Source organism: Salvia splendens, chromosome 9 (assembly GCF_004379255.2).
Source record: "Salvia splendens isolate huo1 chromosome 9, SspV2, whole genome shotgun sequence".
In the NCBI taxonomy this organism is placed as follows: Eukaryota; Viridiplantae; Streptophyta; class Magnoliopsida; order Lamiales; family Lamiaceae; genus Salvia; species Salvia splendens.
The window spans coordinates 18,540,856-18,560,525 of record NC_056040.1 but is presented as its reverse complement, the minus strand read 5'-3'; the positions used below and the strand labels follow the sequence as shown (position 1 = coordinate 18,560,525).

Genomic DNA, 19,670 nt, shown 5'->3' with positions numbered 1-19,670 from the left:
AAGGGACATTTTATTTGATGATTATATTATTTTGATTGTTTAGTTTAGTAATTGAAATGATCCATGGTGGTAGAAGATGAAATGAAGAATTACGTTTAAAATACCAAACAGTGGGGTTTATTTTAAATCATGCAACAAAGCATAAAATTAATGACAACACAACACAACATCAGTAATACTTAATTGTTGTTGTGAAAGTATTTTTACAATTATGTATGATGGATAGAAGGCTGGTTAAATAATCAATCCAACATTGTGGTTATACAATTATTATTCAAGATTATTAGGGTGCGAAGTGAAAACTGAGTTATCATCACATGCCATACAAACCAAATAATTTTATTAAAATTGATCAATCACGACTATATAAAAGAATAACATCCATATTGAAAAGATGAAAATAAACACGTAATCTCCAATAAAAATGCAACATTCGCCCGATGAAACACAATCGACCATGAGATGTTGAGGTTGGCTGCGGTAGCAAGCGACTAGTGAAAGACGATGCAAGCAGTTGTGTGTCGCGAAAGGGGTTAAGAGGTGTACTGACGGATCTAGGGGGCGGCCCCCTCCGTACCCCTAATTTTCTCTTATTCGAACGTAAAATTGTCATGTCAGCCCTCTCCGTTTGCCCCTACATCGCCCCAAAGATCGAAAAAATAGTCATTTTCACCCTAAATCAAGCTACCAATGTAAATATATATAGAGATATGATCAGTTGATAACTGACAACTATGTCAAACAACTTATGTTATAGATGTCAGCTGATCATATTTGTATGTCAACTAAATGTAATCCACATGCGTACGTCTTCTGTTGACATGTAAATATTGATGTCAACAGAAGACATGTATGTCAACTACATTTGGTTGACATTTGAATATTCGTGTTGATATTCATAACTTAAGTTGTTGACATAGTTGTGCATACGGACTTGTGGCAAGCCTATGTGGATATGGCCGAGTTGTGCATGCGATCGATGCATGCCAAAGGAATGAATAGTTACAATGGCATTGGTGGATTGGGCAGAGGACAATACAATGGTAGGATGTGATTAAGTCTCGATTCAAAATAGAAGAAATAAAGAAAGAAAAAACCTACTACATACTATACATTATTGTAAAAGAGAGACAGTTAGAGAGATAGTATGAACTATGAAGTGCAAAACTTAAGTGTGAACTTTTTTTTAGTTTTAATGTTTGAAATGAAATTTTTTGATAGATTGATTTGTTACTTAAATTTTAATTTGACAACACCACAGTTTGGGGCAAATCCTTAATCATGGAAAATTGAATAGAATGTCAATGTTCATGATTTTTGCAACAAACTTTAAATCAATGAAATATGTCAGCTGAAAATTTATGATATAATAATATACCATTATGATGAAATAATATTTATTTAATATAAATGGGTTAACTCAAATCGATACATTAATTTTTTAAGTAATTTGAATTATTCTAAAAATCCAACTTAATCTTTGAATTCATAACAATTTAGTCATTTTATATTCATTTTCTTAATATTATAAGTACTTCATTTGTCAACAAATAATGTCTTACTTTTGATGCTCGAGTTTTTAGAAATGTGAATAAATATTATGAATAGTAAAATGTCAATAAATCTTTTATATACTATTAATTTATAATAGAACGAAGTATAATATATTAATGAAATATTGAATTACTCATCTGTACAACAAATGTGACATGAGACAAAATAATGATGAATATATCAAAATAGAAAATGAGACCAGTAATAACAAACATAGATATTAGACTTAGTACTATATTAATCTTGTCATGATCTTTAAATTTGACAGAAAATATTGTATATGTATATCATTAGTCATTTTTTATACTTTTGAAAAAAAAAGAAAAAAAATTGAGGATAGAAAAACAGAATTGAAGATAGTATGAGTACTATTATTTTTAAATCTCAACGGATTCCGCAGGCAGACGGTTAAAAAATGGGAGAAAGACATTTTTTATCCATACTTTTATTCAATTTTCAATCACTTATAAATTGAGAACTTCCTCTTCATTAATAGGAGTACCATCTATTTCTTTTTTTCTTTTTGACATTTTGTGTAACAAAGTTATTAAACGGCAAAACTAAGTTAAGGGCATTGATTTATTATTCTCAAATACAGTCCATTTTACATATGTTGAGTCATTTATTTTGAATATGACATTAAAAATGACATTTTATTGTTAAATGGAAAATAGATAAAATATAAGAGAAAAAGGAAAAAAAAGGTAATATAAAAAAATTAAATGTATAGAAATTGCCTGTTTTTTTTTTGTCATGTAAAATAACTTAAATAGTTATCGAATCCAAATATAAAATGAATGAAATACTATGTTTTTAGTAATACGACGGCTGTAAATTAAAATAATGCGAATTTGCAATAAGAATAACTAAATTATAGTGGTAAATAAATAAATAACTAAATAAATGTCTTTGAATTATGACACTCTATCCGCGAGTTGTGTTATTCAGGCTATTCGACATTTCATTTGCCTATATTAGGTTTAGTTGGTGAATAATAAATTCCATTTAACAAAACTTCAATACCTACACGATTATTGTTTAATTATGAGCTAAAACGACACACATATATTCCACGAATAATTATATTACATTTACATACACAATTAGTTTTTGGCAGCCTCAAAATTACAATAAAGTTCCGAACTACTATTTTGATGTATAATGAATGTCATTAACGCAATACATTCAAAGGAGCATTATAAAGAATTAAATTCCTCACTATGTTAAGTTGTTAAAAATTTTCTCAATGAGCCCAAAAAAATGAAAAATAAAAAAAGAACGAAAGATAAAAGAAAATAACTCCACTAACAAAATCAAGAAACATCCCTTCAACAAAAAAACAAAAATAAATCAAGAAACACAAACACCACAACTTAAAGATGGATTCCATATTGCAATAATCAAACTTGTAGTGATAAAATTAAAATTTTACAAATTCAAATATCTGTAATACATTACTCTGCTATTTTTTTGTTTAATTAACAAATTCACCTATTTAGCTTTAGGAAAAAAAAGAAGAAAAAATGACAGCACAATGAGTTGTCTTTATCCTTAAGACGAGGAAAGAAACAGTTGATCTGCCGAAGTTACGCCCCAATCTCCCACTTCCGCCCCCAAACTTTCAAACCCTAAAGTAAAGATTATTCCTTTTCTCCAACCCATAACCACTCACCAAAAATTGATATCTGTCCAAGCAAGAACAAGAAAAGGGGGAAAGAGAGAGAGAGAGAGAGAATGGCAATCAATGGAGTTTATTTCACTGAAAAAGATTTCAGTAATGGAGTGTAGCTGAAGAACCCACAAGGAAAAGACCCACATTGCTGGAAATTTCTTTCTGCAAATGGGAAAGACAGAAAATTTGCAGCCTTTGGAGGGTACAGCATACGATGCTCAGAGTACAATCCCTGGTGCAGGGAGTAGTAATGGGTGCTGCTTGAGCTGCAGTAGGGTTAGAAAGTTGGTGTCTTTGAGATGTGTTCTCGCTTTGGTTCTTGGTTTTGGGGTGCTTTTGTCTGCTGTTTTTTTGCTGCCATTCTTTCATTTTGGAGATCAACAAGCTCTGGATCTGGATTTTCAAGGTTGGTGGGGCTTTTTGTATGTTTCAATTATATTTTTTAAGTTTGGATTATTTTGGTGGGATGATTATTATTAGCTTATATTGTAATGTACATATTATTTCTAGTTTAGGGATTTAGATGTTTTTGTTAGATTGAGTTCTTGGAATTTTATGGTTGGAAGGAGGCATCATGATCCATGGTTGGCGTGATTTGAATTACTTCTTTTGATTCACAATAAATGCAAATGATTTTCTTCCTTCTCTAGTTGAGGATCCCTTGTCAATATCATGGCTTACGTTATGATTTACAAAAATTTTCAATTCTTGCTATTGTTGGATCGATTATTGTGGTGGATAATTGTTCCCCTCTCGCTCTTCTCGTTCATAAGATTCAATTTCCTGTGATTTTAGGTCATCGATTTCGTTGGGGCTTTTGGTGCTTTATATTAAATTTCGTTGAATGTGTCTTCCTGAGCCTAGCTGATGACATTCCATAGTTACCATTTGGTTCTTGGGGTTTTTGGATGGAGGGATAGCCATAGTTCGATCTTGTGCCATAGTTTTAGTTCAATTGCTACGTGATATCAAATAGATTTTTAGCCAGAAAATGATACTTTTGCTCTCCAGGAGTCGTGCTAACTTATTCCAGTAGCTCTGCTGTCTCAATGTTCCAGTTTTTTTGTCGTTTCCAACTCAGGGCTCAAGTGTTCAGTTTTGGTATGATATGATGCATAGGCCACGAGACATGTGGAACACTGTGAGTAGAGAAGGTTAACATTCATTTTGTAGTTTCATTTAGTCCGTAGCCCCTTGAATCCAAGGGCTTAAAACCATTAGGGACTAGCGAAAAGATTCAGGATGTAAATTGGGTTGTTTTAGTTGCTACAGCTAATGATAAAGGCGAAATCAATGGGTGGATGAAAAAAATAGTATTCTGTATGCTTTGTTCATGAAAGTGAAAGTGAAACTGCCTCTTAATTTGTTGTTTGATTTAATTTCCATGTGGACTTTTTTTTATGTGATTTAAAAAAATATTCATTTGGTGTTATGCAGGTTATGATGTCGTCGCAAGTTTTATGCTGAACAAGTCAGTTCCTTTTCTCTCAGACTGTAAGTTGCAACTTGAGTATGATATTTTTGATGAGATTCCCTTCTCCAATACTAAGGTACTCCTCAAAGCTCTTGGTTCGCTAATATCAATTTTGCTGCTATGTTTTGTTCTCTTTTCTAGACAGATGTGTAAGATAGGAATCCACAATGAAACAATCCAATCAACCGAGATACACACTGCTAAAACCTTCTTGTATGCATTGTCTGAGTTAGATAAGCAATAGCTAATATCTATGCCTATTACGTGCTGGAGTTTTGTTGTGTGAACTGTGACGAGAAATCTGTGATAAAACAGCCATCCTCGTATTCCTACATGTTGCTCATATTCTTATCTTGTCTGAAGTTTGATACAGTTTCTTCCTTGCAATAGGTAGAAATAATACGTCTAGATCCGGCTGGACCAAACACGACAAAGGTTGTGTTTACAGTTGAATCTGACGCGACGACACAGAGTTTAATAAGAGAACATTTTGTGTATCTAATATCAAATCAATCAGCTCTTAGCTTGACTGCACCTTTGTTTGGGGATACCTTCTCGTTCAATGTCCTTAAATTCAAAGGAGGAATTACTGCCAGTCCAGACCAGAAGGCATTCCTCTTGCAAAGTGTTAAGATTCCATTCAACTTTACCTTGAATTCCTCCATTGATGGACTGCTCACCAATTTTGACGAACTCACGAGCCAACTTAAAGTTGGCTTACGCTTAACTCCATATGAGGTGCGTGGCTTTCTTAGTTTTATCGTTTCAATTAAAAATGATATCTTGATTAAGTATGATTCAATAATCTCCTCTGAAATGCAGAATTTGTTCATACGGCTCACTAATTTGAAGGGTTCGACGGTACGTCCGCCTACAACCGTCGAGTCGCAAGTCGTGTTGGCCGTGGGCATGGACCCCTCGAGATTAAAGCAATTGGCTCAAACTATCTCAGGTTCACACTCTAAAAATCTTGGTCTGAACAACACCGAATTTGGCCGGGTTAAGCAAGTTCGTCTCTCGTCGATCTTACAACACTCCCTCAGCAACAATGGAGGCAGTCCTTCACCGTCACCCTCTCCTTCTCAATCTCCCATGTCGAAACCTGACCACCATCACCGCCACCATCACCACCACCACCATCATCATCACGCTGCTCCTGCCGTTTCGCCTTCTCCATCAGCTGCGAGTGGTGGGTCTTTCAGTGGGAGAGGATCACCAGCATCCACACCCGCACCAGCTCCTGCAAAAACTGAGCCTCCGTGTCCTTTTGGTCACAATAACTGGTATCCGTGGAAGCACAAGCATTCTCGGATGGCACCTACTGCACCACCAGTTTACGCACCACACATAGCTCCATCACAGCCAAGGCAAACGGATACACCAGCTCCAAAAATTGCTCCAGCTTCCGCAGAACGGCCATCTCCAATTGCATCTCATGCTCATAACTGGCCCCCCTCACCAAGTGAACACCATGCAAGGCCACTGGACGTGATATCAATAACATCACCCTCTCCATCTCCATGTGAGTATACGAATAAGCTACAAATCCTGAACTATAATGCTGACCACTGAATATCCTCTAGGAAAAGGACTAGTCAGGGATTGAGACAACGGCATTCCTAAAATCTTTTTCTTTCAAGAATTATGCATACAATGGTGATGAGTTTACTACCGACTACACCCGTTGAAATATGTTGATATGATTATATTTTCTTTCCTGCAGCTTCTGCAAAGACTTTCTCCTCAAAACCATGGATTCTGCTGATGTTTACGTTGCTCAGGATGGCACTGTTGTAGCTGCAGAGAACGATAGAGCACCTTTCTGGTTAGAGGAGGTACTCCACGGAAACTGAAATAACTAATTTTATCCAACCAAGCATTCTAAACTTGAGTTTTGCTGGTGAGAGGGACACACCCAAAGGGGCTTACCTCACTGTGAGTGCATATACGTTGTTCTGTTGTACGTGTAAATATTCGAGTAAAAAAATGATCTTGGTGGCTTAACAGCATGAAGGTCAAAGTCTCATAGGTGACAGGCTTCTCATGGTGTTGTAATGCCACTGATTTGTGTATGATATCTCTTCTGCATAAATTTGAGGAGAGAAAACCAACAAATGTAAACAGCACCCTTTTCTTTTATTTTTTCTTTCTTTTCGGTATCAAATCTCTTACGAGTAAGCCACGATTTTCCACATACGATTTCCACGTGGTCTGTAATTTATCAGCTGGGAGCTTTAGGAGAGGTCTACATTGAACCAAACATACTCTCTGTTGTCTTGTGAAGGATCTCACCATATTAGCAGCTGAGGAATCAATAAGAATTGTTTCTTCTTTGTCATTGCTCTCTTTTTTTTATTACAGCTGTTTTATTAGGATGTAGTATTCCTTTATATGGCAAAATCATGATACAGCTGTGATTGAGGTTACATGTGCTGATTTAGGCCTATGCTTCATACCAAATTTTTGCTTCATCTATTTGGTAAGTTAGTTTGAGACAACACTACAGATGAATAATACAGGACAAAATATGTGCCAACTTAAAGTATTACAAATATCAAAATCATACAATATTTTTAAAATCGTGAAAACTAATAAAACCATTTTAAAGTTACTTAAAAAATGTGACTTGATCTATTAAGTGAACACCAGAAATAAATACGTCATGTTACAATTGTAATTTTCAAATTCAGGCTAAATGAGATCAGAGTAAAGGTTAGACGTTAAGCATAAACCTTGAATTATTTCGATAAAGCGTCTTCGATTTTCTAATTAGAGTCAAATCTCAAAAGCGTATAACTCAAAAATAAAATAAATGACTTTATAATGATTTTCAACGAAGATATTTGCCATCAGTGGTATTCAAAAACACTGATCCCATTTGAGAAAAACAGGGACCGCAGAGGTTGCGATCGCTTTTTGCCATTTTCTTGTGCTTTTTTGCAATGTTCATGTCCAAAGGGTTGCGACAATAATACTTTAGAGTGAATGAGAGAGAGAGAGAACTATGACCATACAAAATGTTGATTTTTTTTCAATCGCACGTAACTGTAATTAAATTATCAAAAATCTAGGAAATATGAGATTTTTCTGTAGGAACCGCCGTATTACGGCAAGACGGTAGCTTTATTTGGAGAAAATTCAGGGTCCGAGTCAAAACGCAGATTTTTGCTTGAGCAAAGTGGGATTATTTAAAATGTAAACAGGAATTAAATCTTGCTTGTGCATTGTTTCACTCGAGTATCACCTCAATTCTAAGTTTAACAACTTGAGAGTTGGGGGTTATTAAGTATATTTTGCTTCACATGGCAAAATATCTCATCTTTGTCGATCTCCATCGCAACCCTATAAAAAAAATCGTTCCTACACAAAAATGCAATAAATATATAGTATATCAGTCGCTCTTTTCACTATTTCAAGATACACCGAGAGACCCACCGCCTTCTTCTTCCTCCATTCTATTATCTCGCATTGCTAGCAAGGAAAAAGGTGCGTTCTTGATTTTCATAAATATGAGCAAAAATCATCATGCTTGGATTCGTTCTTGATTCTTTATATCGTGTGCCGTTGTGCACTCTTTGTGGTGTTATTTTTTTAATCAGAAACTCTGGTATATTTTCTGGGTTCAGTTAAAGAATTTAGCAGCTTGAGTGGTATGTGATCACTCTCAAGTCTCACCATTCACCAACTTTTTTCTTTAAAATTCCTCCTTTTCAACTTTCTTAATTTTTTAGTCTGGATGCCTATATCGTGCTGTTTGCCTATGGAAATGTTCTCTCACTTCTCATGAATTAGGAATATTGAATTCGATACTGAAGAACAAATTTGTCTGTTTCGCAATTTCCTTTTTACATCTTAGTAGTTCATATTATTTGATTACACAACTCTTAAAATGTTTGAGCTGTTTAAAATGGCTTTGAGCATGAAAAGTGAGATCTAATAGCCATTTCAAAGCCACATTTGTAACTGTGTTGTGTGCTTTTATAAATGAACCCATAATTTGAGGTAGAAAGCCAAATTATTTGTTGCTTTTGTTACCAATTAACCCCATCTGCAGCATCCTGTTGCAGTTGACATCTTGTCAAAGAAATGTCAAACCTGAGTCTGTTTATCGGGGGAAAGCCGTCGAATTCGATGATTATTAGCTTCAGAATACCGTACTTCACCCACTGGGGGCAGCAGATACTTGTGTGTGGCTCTGAACGTGTCCTTGGCTCGTGGGACGTGAAGAAAGGCCTTCTTCTGAGGCCTGCTCACCACGGGGATGAGCTGATATGGTCTGGTAGTCTCTCTGTCCCGGCTGGTTTTACTTGCGAGTACAGCTATTATGTGGTAGATGATAAGAAGAACGTGATAAGATGGGAGGCGGGTAAGAAGAGAAAAATGTCATTGCCTGATAGTGCTCAACACGGGCAGTTGCTTGAGCTTCATGATCTATGGCAGGTGACTAATTTTTCATGTCTTTTCCTATCACCACATTGGATATCTTTCTTTATGCTTATGTCTTGTATACTGCTCATGTGCTTTGGTTCTTCCTTCTGTTGGAGTTCTTGATTTAGCAATTGATTGATGACATTTCTTTTGGATTGATTAGTTATGCTACAATGGTCAGCTTGTCCTAAATTAGACAGTGTATTTTGTCAAAATATTTTCTCTGGCCGGGCATATTTTCACCAATCAGAAGATGCTAACTGAATTTCTCTGTATTCAAACTGCAGACTGGTTCTCATGATCTAGTTTTAAGAAGTGCATTTAAAAATGTCATATTTCGAAGCAGTGCTAGTCTGAAAGTCGAGAGACCCCTCGAATCAGTTCAGAATGTGTCGGATAATGAAGGTAAAGGACTTATGTTTATCTTTGGGTATCATTTCATCCTAGAGATACTAATTTGACATACTAATGTGTTGAACAGATTCAGTTGTCGTGCAATTCCGAATTTGCTGCCCGAATATTGAAGCTGACACATCGGTGAGACCTTAATTTCCAAATCCCGTTTAGGTCCGAGCAATTTTAACATTGTGGAATTTGTTGAATCTCGAGTTTAATACATGGTTTCTTGTATGAATACCGGTAGGTATATGTGATCGGTAGTCCTTCGAAGCTGGGGCAGTGGAAGACTGAGGGTGCCCTTAAACTCAGTTATGCCGGTGAATCAGTATGGGTGGCTGAATCTGTATTGAAGAAGGATGAATTTCCCGTAAAATATCCTTCATGTGTCTGCTGTAAGCACGAGGAACTGATTTATTAGATTCTCGTAACTACTAATATATAATGTCTCTATCACGTATATCTCTGTCTCCTTAACAATGCTCACATATAGATATTGCAAATACGGCAAAACTAAAAAACTTGCTCTGGAAATTGGTGCTAATAGAGAACTCTCTGTCAATTTCTCAGCCGGTCAACCCAACTACATTATCCTTTCAGATGGCCAAATCAGAGTTAGTTATACATGCTTGTTTTTTCGTTGTTAATTTGAACCCTTAATATCAAAGTAACCCGATTGTTGTCAGGATATGCCTTGGAGGGGTGCCGGAGTAGCTATCCCCATGTTTTCCCTGCGATCAGAGGCTGATTTGGGAGTCGGGGAGTTTCTTGATCTGAAGTTACTAGTCGATTGGTCAGTAGACTCGGGCTTCCATTTGGTTCAGCTTTTGCCAATTAACGATACCTCTGTACACGGAATGTGGTGGGACTCGTACCCTTACAGGTAAACAAACAGGCCATATATAGGGAAATATTTTGCAACCACATACATCACGTATTCGGCCATTATAAATTAATGCTTGAATCTTCTGGCTTGTAGCTCTCTCTCGGTATTTGCATTACATCCGTTATACCTAAGAGTGCAGGCCCTTTCAGAAAATCTTTCAGAGGATATCAAGGTACGGTCTTGTATATGCCGATTATTGTATAACATAGTAAAGTATCTCCGAGCCACAGGTGCATTTTCGTGGAAATAATGCAAACTTCCCTTTTAACCATGTTTTACTTTTCTCGCCCCATGCAGCAAGAGATAGAGCAGACGAGAAAAGACCTTGATAAAAAGGTACCACTATTTCTTTTACTCTGTAACATATGTGTTAACACATGTATCCGCTATTTCCACCATGATATCATATGCATTGCTCGTTGTTTAAGATTGCTAAATTGATAAAGTTGGACCGGAAAGCGGAAGCATGCTTACAACCCATGATTCCAACTTTTCAAATTTGCTTTTGCAGGATGTCGATTACGATGCTACCATGGCTGCAAAACTTTCAATTGCCAAGAAGATTTATGCTAAGGAGAAGGAAACTATACTTGGTTCGGCTGAATTTCAGAATTATTTTTCTGAGAACCAGGTTACTATATCTTTACCAAATTTACGGCTTTAACACTTTTTATGGTTCTAAATTATAATTTTCTTGGATGATAGGAATGGTTGAAACCCTACGCGGCATTCTGTTTTCTGAGGGACTTTTTTGAAACATCGGATCACAGTCAGTGGGGTCGTTTTTCTAATTTTTCTAAAGACAAGGTGACGGGGTGATGAATTAGTTTAAGTCCGTTTACTTAGATAAACTATTCTGATGCCAACCTCAGTCGTGTCAACCTTTTTTCCTTTATTTTCAGCTTGAGAAACTAGTCTCCAAAGAGAGCTTGCACTATGATATAATTGGCTTTCATTACTACGTCCAATTCCATTTACACAAACAAGTATGTATTCAATTTCAGTTTCAAAGCGTTTGTCTTCGATCTGAACTGCCAACGAGCAACTAGGGTTATTTTTGTGTTAATAGTTATCGGAAGCTGCTGAATATGCAAGAAAGAAAGGAGTAGTATTAAAAGGAGATCTCCCGATTGGAGTTGACCGCAACAGCGTAGATACTTGGGTATATCCAACTCTCTTTCGCATGAACACCTCGACCGGGGCTCCACCAGATTATTTTGATAAAAACGGACAAAATTGGGGCTTTCCGACTTATAATTGGGAAGAAATGTCCAAGGACAACTATGGCTGGTGGCGTGGTCGTTTATCACAGGTCCCATGCTCGACTTCTTCTAATCATACTCATCCCTCTTCATATGTGGTTTGAGTTTGTAATAACATGTTTTCTGTCTTTGTTAGCAGATGGCTAAGTACTTCACGGCATACAGGATCGATCACATTCTGGGCTTCTTCAGAATCTGGGAGCTTCCGGATCATTCCATGACGGGTCTCTGTGGAAAGTTTCGACCATCCATCCCTCTTAGCCAGGCATATATCTCAAATATCAACCTTTGTACTCAATATTTTTTCCTATATTTCTGGCTTTTTGTTCACACACTTCACCAATTCTTATTGTAGGAAGAACTCGAAAAGGAAGGAATATGGGACTTTAATCGTTTGAGCCGCCCATACATTACACAATCACTGTTACAGGTTCAAGTCTCGCTTCAGCTCTGTAGCATAGAGTTGCTAATGCATTTTCATTTACGTATAATATTGCATCCACACGATTTTATTTCAGGAGAAGTTTGGAGCTTTGTGGACTGTAGTTGCTTCCAATTTCTTAAACGAATATCAGAAGGACCATTACGAGGTGTGATATATAGTCGAGAGTACATACACTTTTCTTATCTTTTGATTACTCTTAACTGCATGCTGAATAAAAAAACCGAGGTCAACTAGTGAAACATGAAAAGAGCATAGCTACTCAGCTCAGAAGCTTTGATTCTACTCACGTGATCAATGCAGTTCAAGGAGGACAGCAATACCGAAAAGAAAATTGCGGCCAAGCTGAAGTCTTGCTTGGAAAGATCAATCTTTCTGGAGAGTGAAGATAAACTTCGCCGCAGCCTCTTTGATCTTATTCAGGCAAGTCTATGAAATGGTCTCTTTCTCCATGCTAGCTTGAGAAGGGATATTATAATATCTTTGAATACTATTGCAGAATGTCGTCCTCCTCAGAGACCCCGAAGATCCCAAGATGTTTTATCCCCGTTTCAACCTTGAAGACACGTCGAGCTTTACTGGTTTAGACCAGCACAGGTAGATGCTGTATTTGTACTGGAAAAAACATTTCATCATTCATTTTCTTTTTCCAGTCACAATCATTTATCCCTGACTAGCTGCCACATTTTCGCAGCCAGAATGTGCTGAAAAGACTGTATTACGATTACTATTTCCAGAGGCAAGAGGACCTGTGGCGTCAAAATGCGCTCAAGACATTACCGGCTCTGCTGAACTCATCCGATATGCTGGCTTGTGGCGAAGATCTTGGCTTAATTCCTTCTTGCGTTCACCCTGTATGATTTTGTATCAAATCTCTTTACAAAACGTGAAACGCTTTTTTGTGTGCCAAACTTTACAATGTGCTTAAAATCTCGATTTATTCATTGATGCAGGTGATGCAAGAATTAGGTTTGATTGGACTGCGCATACAACGCATGCCCAATGAGCCCGGGCTAGAATTCGGCATCCCCTCACAATATAGCTATATGACAGTAACAGCCTGTTCTAAAACTATTTTTCTTGTGCATAAGTTTGATATGAATCAAACCGATGGCTATATTTGTGCCTTGAAGAGTAGTAGTAATAGGATCGGAATAAAATGGTTTTCTGTTGCCGTTTAGGTATGTGCTCCATCGTGCCACGACTGCTCAACTCTCCGTGCTTGGTGGGAAGAAGATGAAGAGCGAAGGCGCAAATTTTTCAAGGCGATGGTGGGCTCCGACATGCTTCCACCTGACAGGTGCACTCCAGAGATCGCACACTTCATTTTGCGGCAGCACGTTGAATCCCCATCCATGTGGGCGATTTTTCCGCTTCAGGTATTTCCAATAGACTCTAATACGAAACATGATAGTTTTGATGGGATTTGAACACATGATCTTGTTCGTATGTGTTTTAAACTCACGAAATGAGATTCGTTTTTTTGGTCGGGATTTGAACTCATGACCGCCTTTCTTCTGTAACACACGGCATGATATTCGTTTTGATCAGGATTTGCTAGCGCTGAAAGAAGAATACACGACGCGCCCTGCTGTTGAGGAGACGATAAACGACCCCACGAATCCAAAACACTATTGGCGATTCAGTATGTCATCTCTCTCAACCTGCAAGAATAGATCCCTATGAACTCTCTCTCTCTGTCGTTATTATGTCTTATATCTTGAAATCTGCAACGATCTATGCATCTTCTTCTTGATCATATATATACGTCGTCTAGTTTCTAACCATAGGTTGGGTCTCGATCAGGAGTACACGTCACAGTAGAGTCCTTGAAGACTGATAAAGAGCTTGTATCAGCCATCAAGGATCTCATCCGCAGCAGTGGCCGTTCGTGCCCTTCTCAGGGCGACGAGGTGCAGGAGGAGGCGAAACTCGGCAAGGAGGTGGTAAAGCAACAGCCTGCAAATGGTGGTGGTCAGTTAAAAGGAGCAACTCCAAAAGCAGCAGCAGTCAAAGCTTGATTTGCTTTTGGAAATTAGAAGAAAAAAAATTTAGTGGGAAAAGTGACCGTTGAAATTGTGTTTTTAATACACTCCTAGTTACAATGAACTATTGTTAAAAAAAAACTATATAATAAATGATAGTATGATACGATTCCTCCTTTTCAGAATATAAGTTGTCACTTTCATTTTGTATGACAATATTCTTCAATATTCGCATAAAATCTCATCTGCTATTTTCTTGTCCATTAAATCTGAATAGTGAATTATGTGTTTTTTTCATTCTCGCATTAGTATCATTTGATTATATTTGTTCAGATAGAAGAAATATCTCAAATTTAAGATAGGTATAATAGCATAGTGCTGTGATCAATTGCTAACTTTTTTGCATATGTGCATTAGAGCATCTGCATCGGTGATCTCCGGGATGGACGGCGTCCGTGCCGCTGGCACGGCAACGCGCTGTCCGTCGCTGCGCTCTTGCCTTTGGCACGGCGTTACTCGATGCATCGAGCACGTCCGTGCCGCTGAGCAGGCGGACGTGGCGCGATGAGATTGGCCAACGGCATAGCCGTTGGCATTTTCAATTTTTATTTTTATTTTAAAAAAAATTGAATTAATTTAAAAATGATTTTTAAATAAAAAAATATATATTTTCCTACTTCCCAATAAATTATATCCGTTTTCTCCCTACTTTTAATTTATTTTTCAATTTTTTCCCCAAATTCACATTTTCATCTAAAAATACCTTATTTTCACACAAAAAATTTCCCACCACACTACACAATTCTCATCTAAATTCTCTCACCAATTCTCAATCTTTCACTCTCACAAAAAAAATGTCCGGCTCCGGCGATCACCCCTCCAACTCCCGCGGTTGGAATCACGAATGGTTCAGCTCACAACCATCCCCTAGTCCGGAAACGCAATTCTCGGCCCCTCCTCAAACCCAAGGTTCTCAAATTCCGGGTGGCTACTGGCCTTACCCGGTGGATGACGGCCAACCGCCGTTGCACCGCATTTCCATCCGCCTCCGTTTCCGCTCCCGCTCCCTTTGTGCCACCTCAACCCCCACCAACTTGTTGTGGACCCTTTTGGCTCAACTGAATTTGGCCGATAGGTCTCGGATGACTCCCGGGCAACTTGATTCACATTTGGCAATGATACGGGGTGTCCGAGAAAACATTGGGGATAGGGCCAGGGGACTAGTCTTCCACGGGGGTATTTTTAATTGTGTAATTTTTAATTTGTAGGATTTTAATTATGTAATTTTTATTTTTTAGGATTTTAAGTATGTAATTTTTATTTTTTAGGATTTTAATTATGTAATTTTTATTTTTAGGATTTAAGTATGTAATTTGTATATATTTTTTAATTTGTAATAGTAGTTTGAGTGTTTTTAATGTATTTTTATATTGTAGAAATGTTTTTAATAATTGAAGTATTTAAATTAAATAATGGAATGGTTGGACCCTTTAGCATGTCTTTGTGGAAAAGCATGGATGTGGGTGTTGTGCTCTTGGGGAAGAGCAGAGAGTAAAAAATGAATAAAAATGGGCCGAGTTCACATCCATGCTATTGCCAAAGAGCATGAATGAGGATGCTCGAAAGTTCGAAACTATATCACTGCATAAGGAATCTTTATTGTGTTCATAAAATAAATAGTGATACACATTATAAGTATACAATAAATTTGAAATTCGAATAATGGAGTATTAATTAAGGATAAAAGTGAAACTTATTAATTAATGTATTATTGGACTTACACATTATAAAACTACATAATTTATTAATGAAATACACATTACATACTATAGTATTTGTGAAGACACCACAATATTTATTTTTGCATGGACAATTTGGTTTAAATATTGCCACCCAAACAAAATAACGACGTACAAACGTCAAGCCAAAAAATAAAAATAATAAATTACAGAAAACATTAAAATTATTGAAGCGATTAAAATACGATGTTGTTCAAAAAAAGCCGTTGCACCATTTCTGCAAAAACATCGGAGCGGTGGTGGGGAAGTGAGAAAGAAAATAGAGAAAATTGTCCCAATTTTAGAGAGAAATAAAGGAAGGCATCATTTCTCTATTCTATCTCCACGAGGATTTCTTTTACTTGACGGAATAATCCGTTCCCGCGCTCTTCCGTTGCCGTTTCATCTTCCTGAACGCTTCGCCGGTGTTCAGAGTCTCTTCCTTCCCTCTCTCTCTCTCTTTCTAATTCATATTGCGCCCCATTTCGATCTCATTGTTTCTCAATCGCTACAAACAACGTGATAATGATGTTCATTTAATCGATTTTTGTGGAATTTATCAATTTTGCCTGATTATTGTCAATCTCTGCACTATTTCTACATTCGTTTTCGAGATTTTGTTGTTTTGTAAGTATATATGAACTTTTTGATCCAATTAACCGATGTAAAACGATAAAACATGTCAAATTTGTTCTCACATTTTATAACATTATCAAATCTCTAACATTGAAATCGGAATGATTTTGGTTTAGTCGTTGTTAGGAAGAGCATTTTTGTGTATCAATATTTACATGTATTGCATTTTTATTGCAGTCAAATTTGGCGACTTCTAAGCGGAGGGGCGAGCGAGAGCTTTATTTCGACGGTAGGTTTTGATGAAATTCTGCAAATCAATCTATAATTCCTTGTTCATTGATGATCAGTTTAAATTTCTGTTTATTCAAAGCCTCAGCACTAGAAGTCGTTCTTAAAAAAAAAAAAAACTTAGGTCACAATGTGTGCTTAATTGTGTTTGTTTCATTCGTAGGTCTACGGAGATTAGCGCACATTTCTTTTTATTGTTCTTGAGTTCTTGAATCTAACCGCCTCTTTTTTGAAACCTTGGGTAAGTTTGATGCTTCTTCCTCTTTCATACCGTTGTTGCACTCTTTGATGTAGACGAAGGCGATGATACCTCGTACATATATATCCTTTGTTGCAGAAATGTGATGTCTAATCTCCTAAGCAGACTAATCCTCTAGAGAGAATTTTGCAAACAAGCAGCCCTTTAGTATGCGTAGTAGTGATAATTTGAGACCCCCCCTGAGATGGCTGCAGCTGTTAATCAAGTTCATGGATTCAAGCCATTAGCATTCCCTCCGCGATGCCATCCTCACCTTGACTGCAAAATGCTCGAGTTGAGTCAATCCAAGTTCAACTTCTCTTGTATCCACAGGAGCTCCTCCACGCCATGCCTCTCCCACAATTCCTCCAATGCAGAGGATGATTTCTCAACGAGCCCGAGGATTGAGATCATTGTGGGGCACGCCCTGCCCCAAGTGAATTCCCTCGTTGTTGAGGTTGCCATGGCAATGTCCACTGGTGTTGAACTAGAGAGGGCTCCGAGTGGCCTTGGTGGTGCCTACTTCTTACATGCTCGGAATGGTGGCACTATAGCTGTTGCAAAGCCGGTTGATGAGGAGCCTCTAGCGATCAACAATCCGAAAGGCTTTGGTGGACGAATGTTAGGGCAACCGGGGATGAAAAGCTCTATCAGGATTGGTGAGACCGGTGCTCGTGAATCCGCTGCTTATCTCCTTGACCATGGTGGTTTCTCCGGTGTCCCTCCAACTGCATTAGTTAAACTCTCACATTTCAACTTCGATCTACTCAAGTCTGGCTCAGATTCAGGTTCAAACCCGAGTTACAAGATTGCATCCCTCCAGCGCTTCGTCAATCATGACTCTGACGCTGGAGACTTGGGCCCTTCGAGCTTCTCAGTCACTTGTGTTCATCACATTGGCATTCTAGACGTAAGGCTGATGAATCTCGACAGGCACGCAGGGAACCTTCTCGTGAGGCAAGAAAACGAGAGTTATGGCCTAGGAAAAGCTGAACTCGTCCCCATAGATCATGGCTTCTGCTTGCCTGAGTGCCTTGACAATCCTTATTACGAGTGGCAGCACTGGCCTCAGGCTTCCCTGCCTTTCTCGGAGGCTGAAGCTGATTACATCTCCAGGCTCGACCCCTTTAAAGACGCAGAGCTGCTAAGGACCCACATCCCATCAATCAGGGAGTCCTCCATTCGTGTTCTTATCCTCTGCACGATATTCTTGAAGCAAGCAGCGGCCTACGGTTTATGCCTTGTCGACATAGGTGAGATGATGACCCGAGAATTGCTTGGTGGGAAAGAGCATTGCAGCTCTTTGGAGAACTTATGTGTTGCTGCTAAGGCTAGCTTGAACATGGGACTCATCGATGAGGATCATCACATTGCAGAAGCTGATGAAGTGCTCATTCCTCGTGTTTTCAAGAACCGCCACAAAGCAGGTGATAAACTCATCATCAAAAACTCCTATTTTCAAATATTTGGAAATGAATGTGTGTGCATATATATATGTTATGTATATAGGTGGTTTGATGAGGAGTCTGAGCTCCCCTGCACCATACAACTCTAACAGCCAAAGCATTTCCTTCGCGGACATGGGCAACGAGGAATGGCATTCATTCCTGGAGGCATTCCAACAGCTCCTTCCCGAGGCCTTCGAGGAGAAAACGTCCATGGGCTTGGCCAAACACAGGTTAAGAACTTCTTGTGCCTTCTAAGAACGTAACACAAGTAAAAAAATGAGGTGTATAAAACCTCGACCCCACCTGTATGTAGCATCGGATAACTGTGTATATGGCCTACTAACACCATAGATGACATTGGATATAATGTAGATAACAGAATTGGTAGTGTTTGTGAGGGAAAAGGGATATGGCAAGATTGCCATCCTTTCTATTAGAGCTTGTGTTTAGCTGTTTGTTTTCTTCCTTGTTTCTATTGTCTTTGTTGTTCTTGCCTTTATCGTATGGATCGAACATCAGCTGTGTTTAGTATCGAAGGCTTTTCATCTTGGACAAAGCCTTTGTAATAAGTCAGTTAGATCAGTGTTCAGACATAGATTGTTATTGCTTAGCTTTTACTCAAGTTTGGTTTGTGGGAGTGTGATTTGAATAAATTTGTTGTGTTTTTATCCATAGATTCAGTTTTTGCAGATGGTGTTCAGGGAATGGATCTTTGATGATCATAACTGAACTCTCGTGTTCTATAATGTGTTTCTAGTTTTGAATTTTTCATATTTTGTTCGAATCTATTGCATCTTTTTAACTTAGTACTATATCAATTTTATCATTGAAACCTGCCTCCTATTGTCCTTCATCGAAATAAAATTTGGATGATTACTTTTGATTGGTAGTGTCTTTTTATCTTGCTTTTTTGTGCACTTTTCCACCTTTTCCAAACCTTCAATAATTTTCAATATAAATTTCCTATATTGGATGCGGACTCATGACTTTGAGTTCTTCATTGACTATTTTGTTTTGATTCATCAATAAAATTTAAGCTTAAACACCATATCGTCACATATTTTGTCATGTCTTGTAAAGTATGCTCATATTCTCAAAATAAATCTGGAATGTAGATAATTGAACTTATGTAGTATGTGTACTCATGCTATTAAACAAAAGACTGGAATAATGTCCCCAAATTTGAAATTGAATTGTAGTACCAATTTATTTAAATCTGTTATGTTAGTACGGAGTATATTAT

The 19,670-nt window shown here is 37.6% G+C and overlaps 3 protein-coding genes across 5 annotated transcripts; all 3 read left to right on the top strand.

Annotated features, from left to right (window-relative positions):
* Nucleotides 1–3,123: 3,123 nt before the first annotated feature.
* On the top strand, nucleotides 3,124–7,038 carry LOC121748998. The gene is made up of 5 exons (XM_042143606.1): nucleotides 3,124–3,632; nucleotides 4,664–4,776; nucleotides 5,091–5,438; nucleotides 5,523–6,222; nucleotides 6,424–7,038. Exons 1-5 carry the CDS (start codon nucleotides 3,395–3,397, stop codon nucleotides 6,495–6,497), a joined length of 1,473 nt encoding a protein of 490 aa, XP_041999540.1. The 5' UTR covers nucleotides 3,124–3,394; the 3' UTR covers nucleotides 6,498–7,038.
* A 649-nt stretch (nucleotides 7,039–7,687) lies between these two features.
* On the top strand, nucleotides 7,688–14,367 carry LOC121748479 (4-alpha-glucanotransferase DPE2-like). 2 transcript variants are annotated; one of them, XM_042142864.1, is made up of 23 exons: nucleotides 7,688–8,186; nucleotides 8,768–9,140; nucleotides 9,416–9,533; nucleotides 9,610–9,665; nucleotides 9,772–9,919; nucleotides 10,095–10,138; nucleotides 10,211–10,407; nucleotides 10,504–10,582; nucleotides 10,708–10,746; nucleotides 10,922–11,041; nucleotides 11,116–11,217; nucleotides 11,313–11,396; nucleotides 11,480–11,722; nucleotides 11,812–11,937; nucleotides 12,028–12,102; nucleotides 12,191–12,262; nucleotides 12,418–12,537; nucleotides 12,614–12,711; nucleotides 12,809–12,968; nucleotides 13,068–13,166; nucleotides 13,296–13,493; nucleotides 13,666–13,759; nucleotides 13,921–14,367. In XM_042142864.1, the coding sequence occupies exons 2-23, from the start codon at nucleotides 8,787–8,789 to the stop codon at nucleotides 14,133–14,135; spliced, it is 2,841 nt and encodes a 946-aa protein (XP_041998798.1). In that variant the 5' UTR covers nucleotides 7,688–8,186; nucleotides 8,768–8,786; the 3' UTR covers nucleotides 14,136–14,367. The 2 variants fall into 2 exon arrangements, with proteins under 2 accessions (XP_041998798.1, XP_041998797.1); XM_042142863.1 differs by having other exon boundaries at nucleotides 7,690–8,186; nucleotides 9,772–9,899; nucleotides 10,012–10,138.
* Nucleotides 14,368–16,125: 1,758 nt separating this feature from the next.
* LOC121747040 (phosphatidylinositol 4-kinase gamma 8-like) lies at nucleotides 16,126–19,277 on the top strand. 2 transcript variants are annotated; one of them, XM_042141022.1, is made up of 5 exons: nucleotides 16,126–16,311; nucleotides 16,691–16,742; nucleotides 16,905–16,982; nucleotides 17,079–18,406; nucleotides 18,489–19,277. In XM_042141022.1, exons 4-5 carry the CDS (start codon nucleotides 17,185–17,187, stop codon nucleotides 18,680–18,682), a joined length of 1,416 nt encoding a protein of 471 aa, XP_041996956.1. In that variant the 5' UTR covers nucleotides 16,126–16,311; nucleotides 16,691–16,742; nucleotides 16,905–16,982; nucleotides 17,079–17,184; the 3' UTR covers nucleotides 18,683–19,277. The 2 variants fall into 2 exon arrangements, with proteins under 2 accessions (XP_041996956.1, XP_041996957.1); XM_042141023.1 differs by lacking the exon at nucleotides 16,905–16,982 and having other exon boundaries at nucleotides 17,036–18,406.
* Nucleotides 19,278–19,670: the final 393 nt, after the last annotated feature.

Coding starts and splice junctions, on each gene's coding strand:
- LOC121748479 (XM_042142863.1), top strand. CDS start 8,787: ATGTCAAACCTGAGTCTGTTTATCGGGGGAAAGCCGTCGAATTCGATG. Junction 9,141..9,415: donor AGCTTCATGATCTATGGCAG/GTGACTAATTTT, acceptor TTCAAACTGCAG/ACTGGTTCTCATGATCTAGT. Junction 11,397..11,479: donor AATTCCATTTACACAAACAA/GTATGTATTCAA, acceptor TTGTGTTAATAG/TTATCGGAAGCTGCTGAATA.
- LOC121747040 (XM_042141023.1), top strand. CDS start 17,185: ATGGCTGCAGCTGTTAATCAAGTTCATGGATTCAAGCCATTAGCATTC. Junction 18,407..18,488: donor CAAGAACCGCCACAAAGCAG/GTGATAAACTCA, acceptor TTATGTATATAG/GTGGTTTGATGAGGAGTCTG.
- LOC121748998 (XM_042143606.1), top strand. CDS start 3,395: ATGGGAAAGACAGAAAATTTGCAGCCTTTGGAGGGTACAGCATACGAT. Junction 3,633..4,663: donor TCTGGATCTGGATTTTCAAG/GTTGGTGGGGCT, acceptor GGTGTTATGCAG/GTTATGATGTCGTCGCAAGT. Junction 6,223..6,423: donor ATCACCCTCTCCATCTCCAT/GTGAGTATACGA, acceptor TCTTTCCTGCAG/CTTCTGCAAAGACTTTCTCC.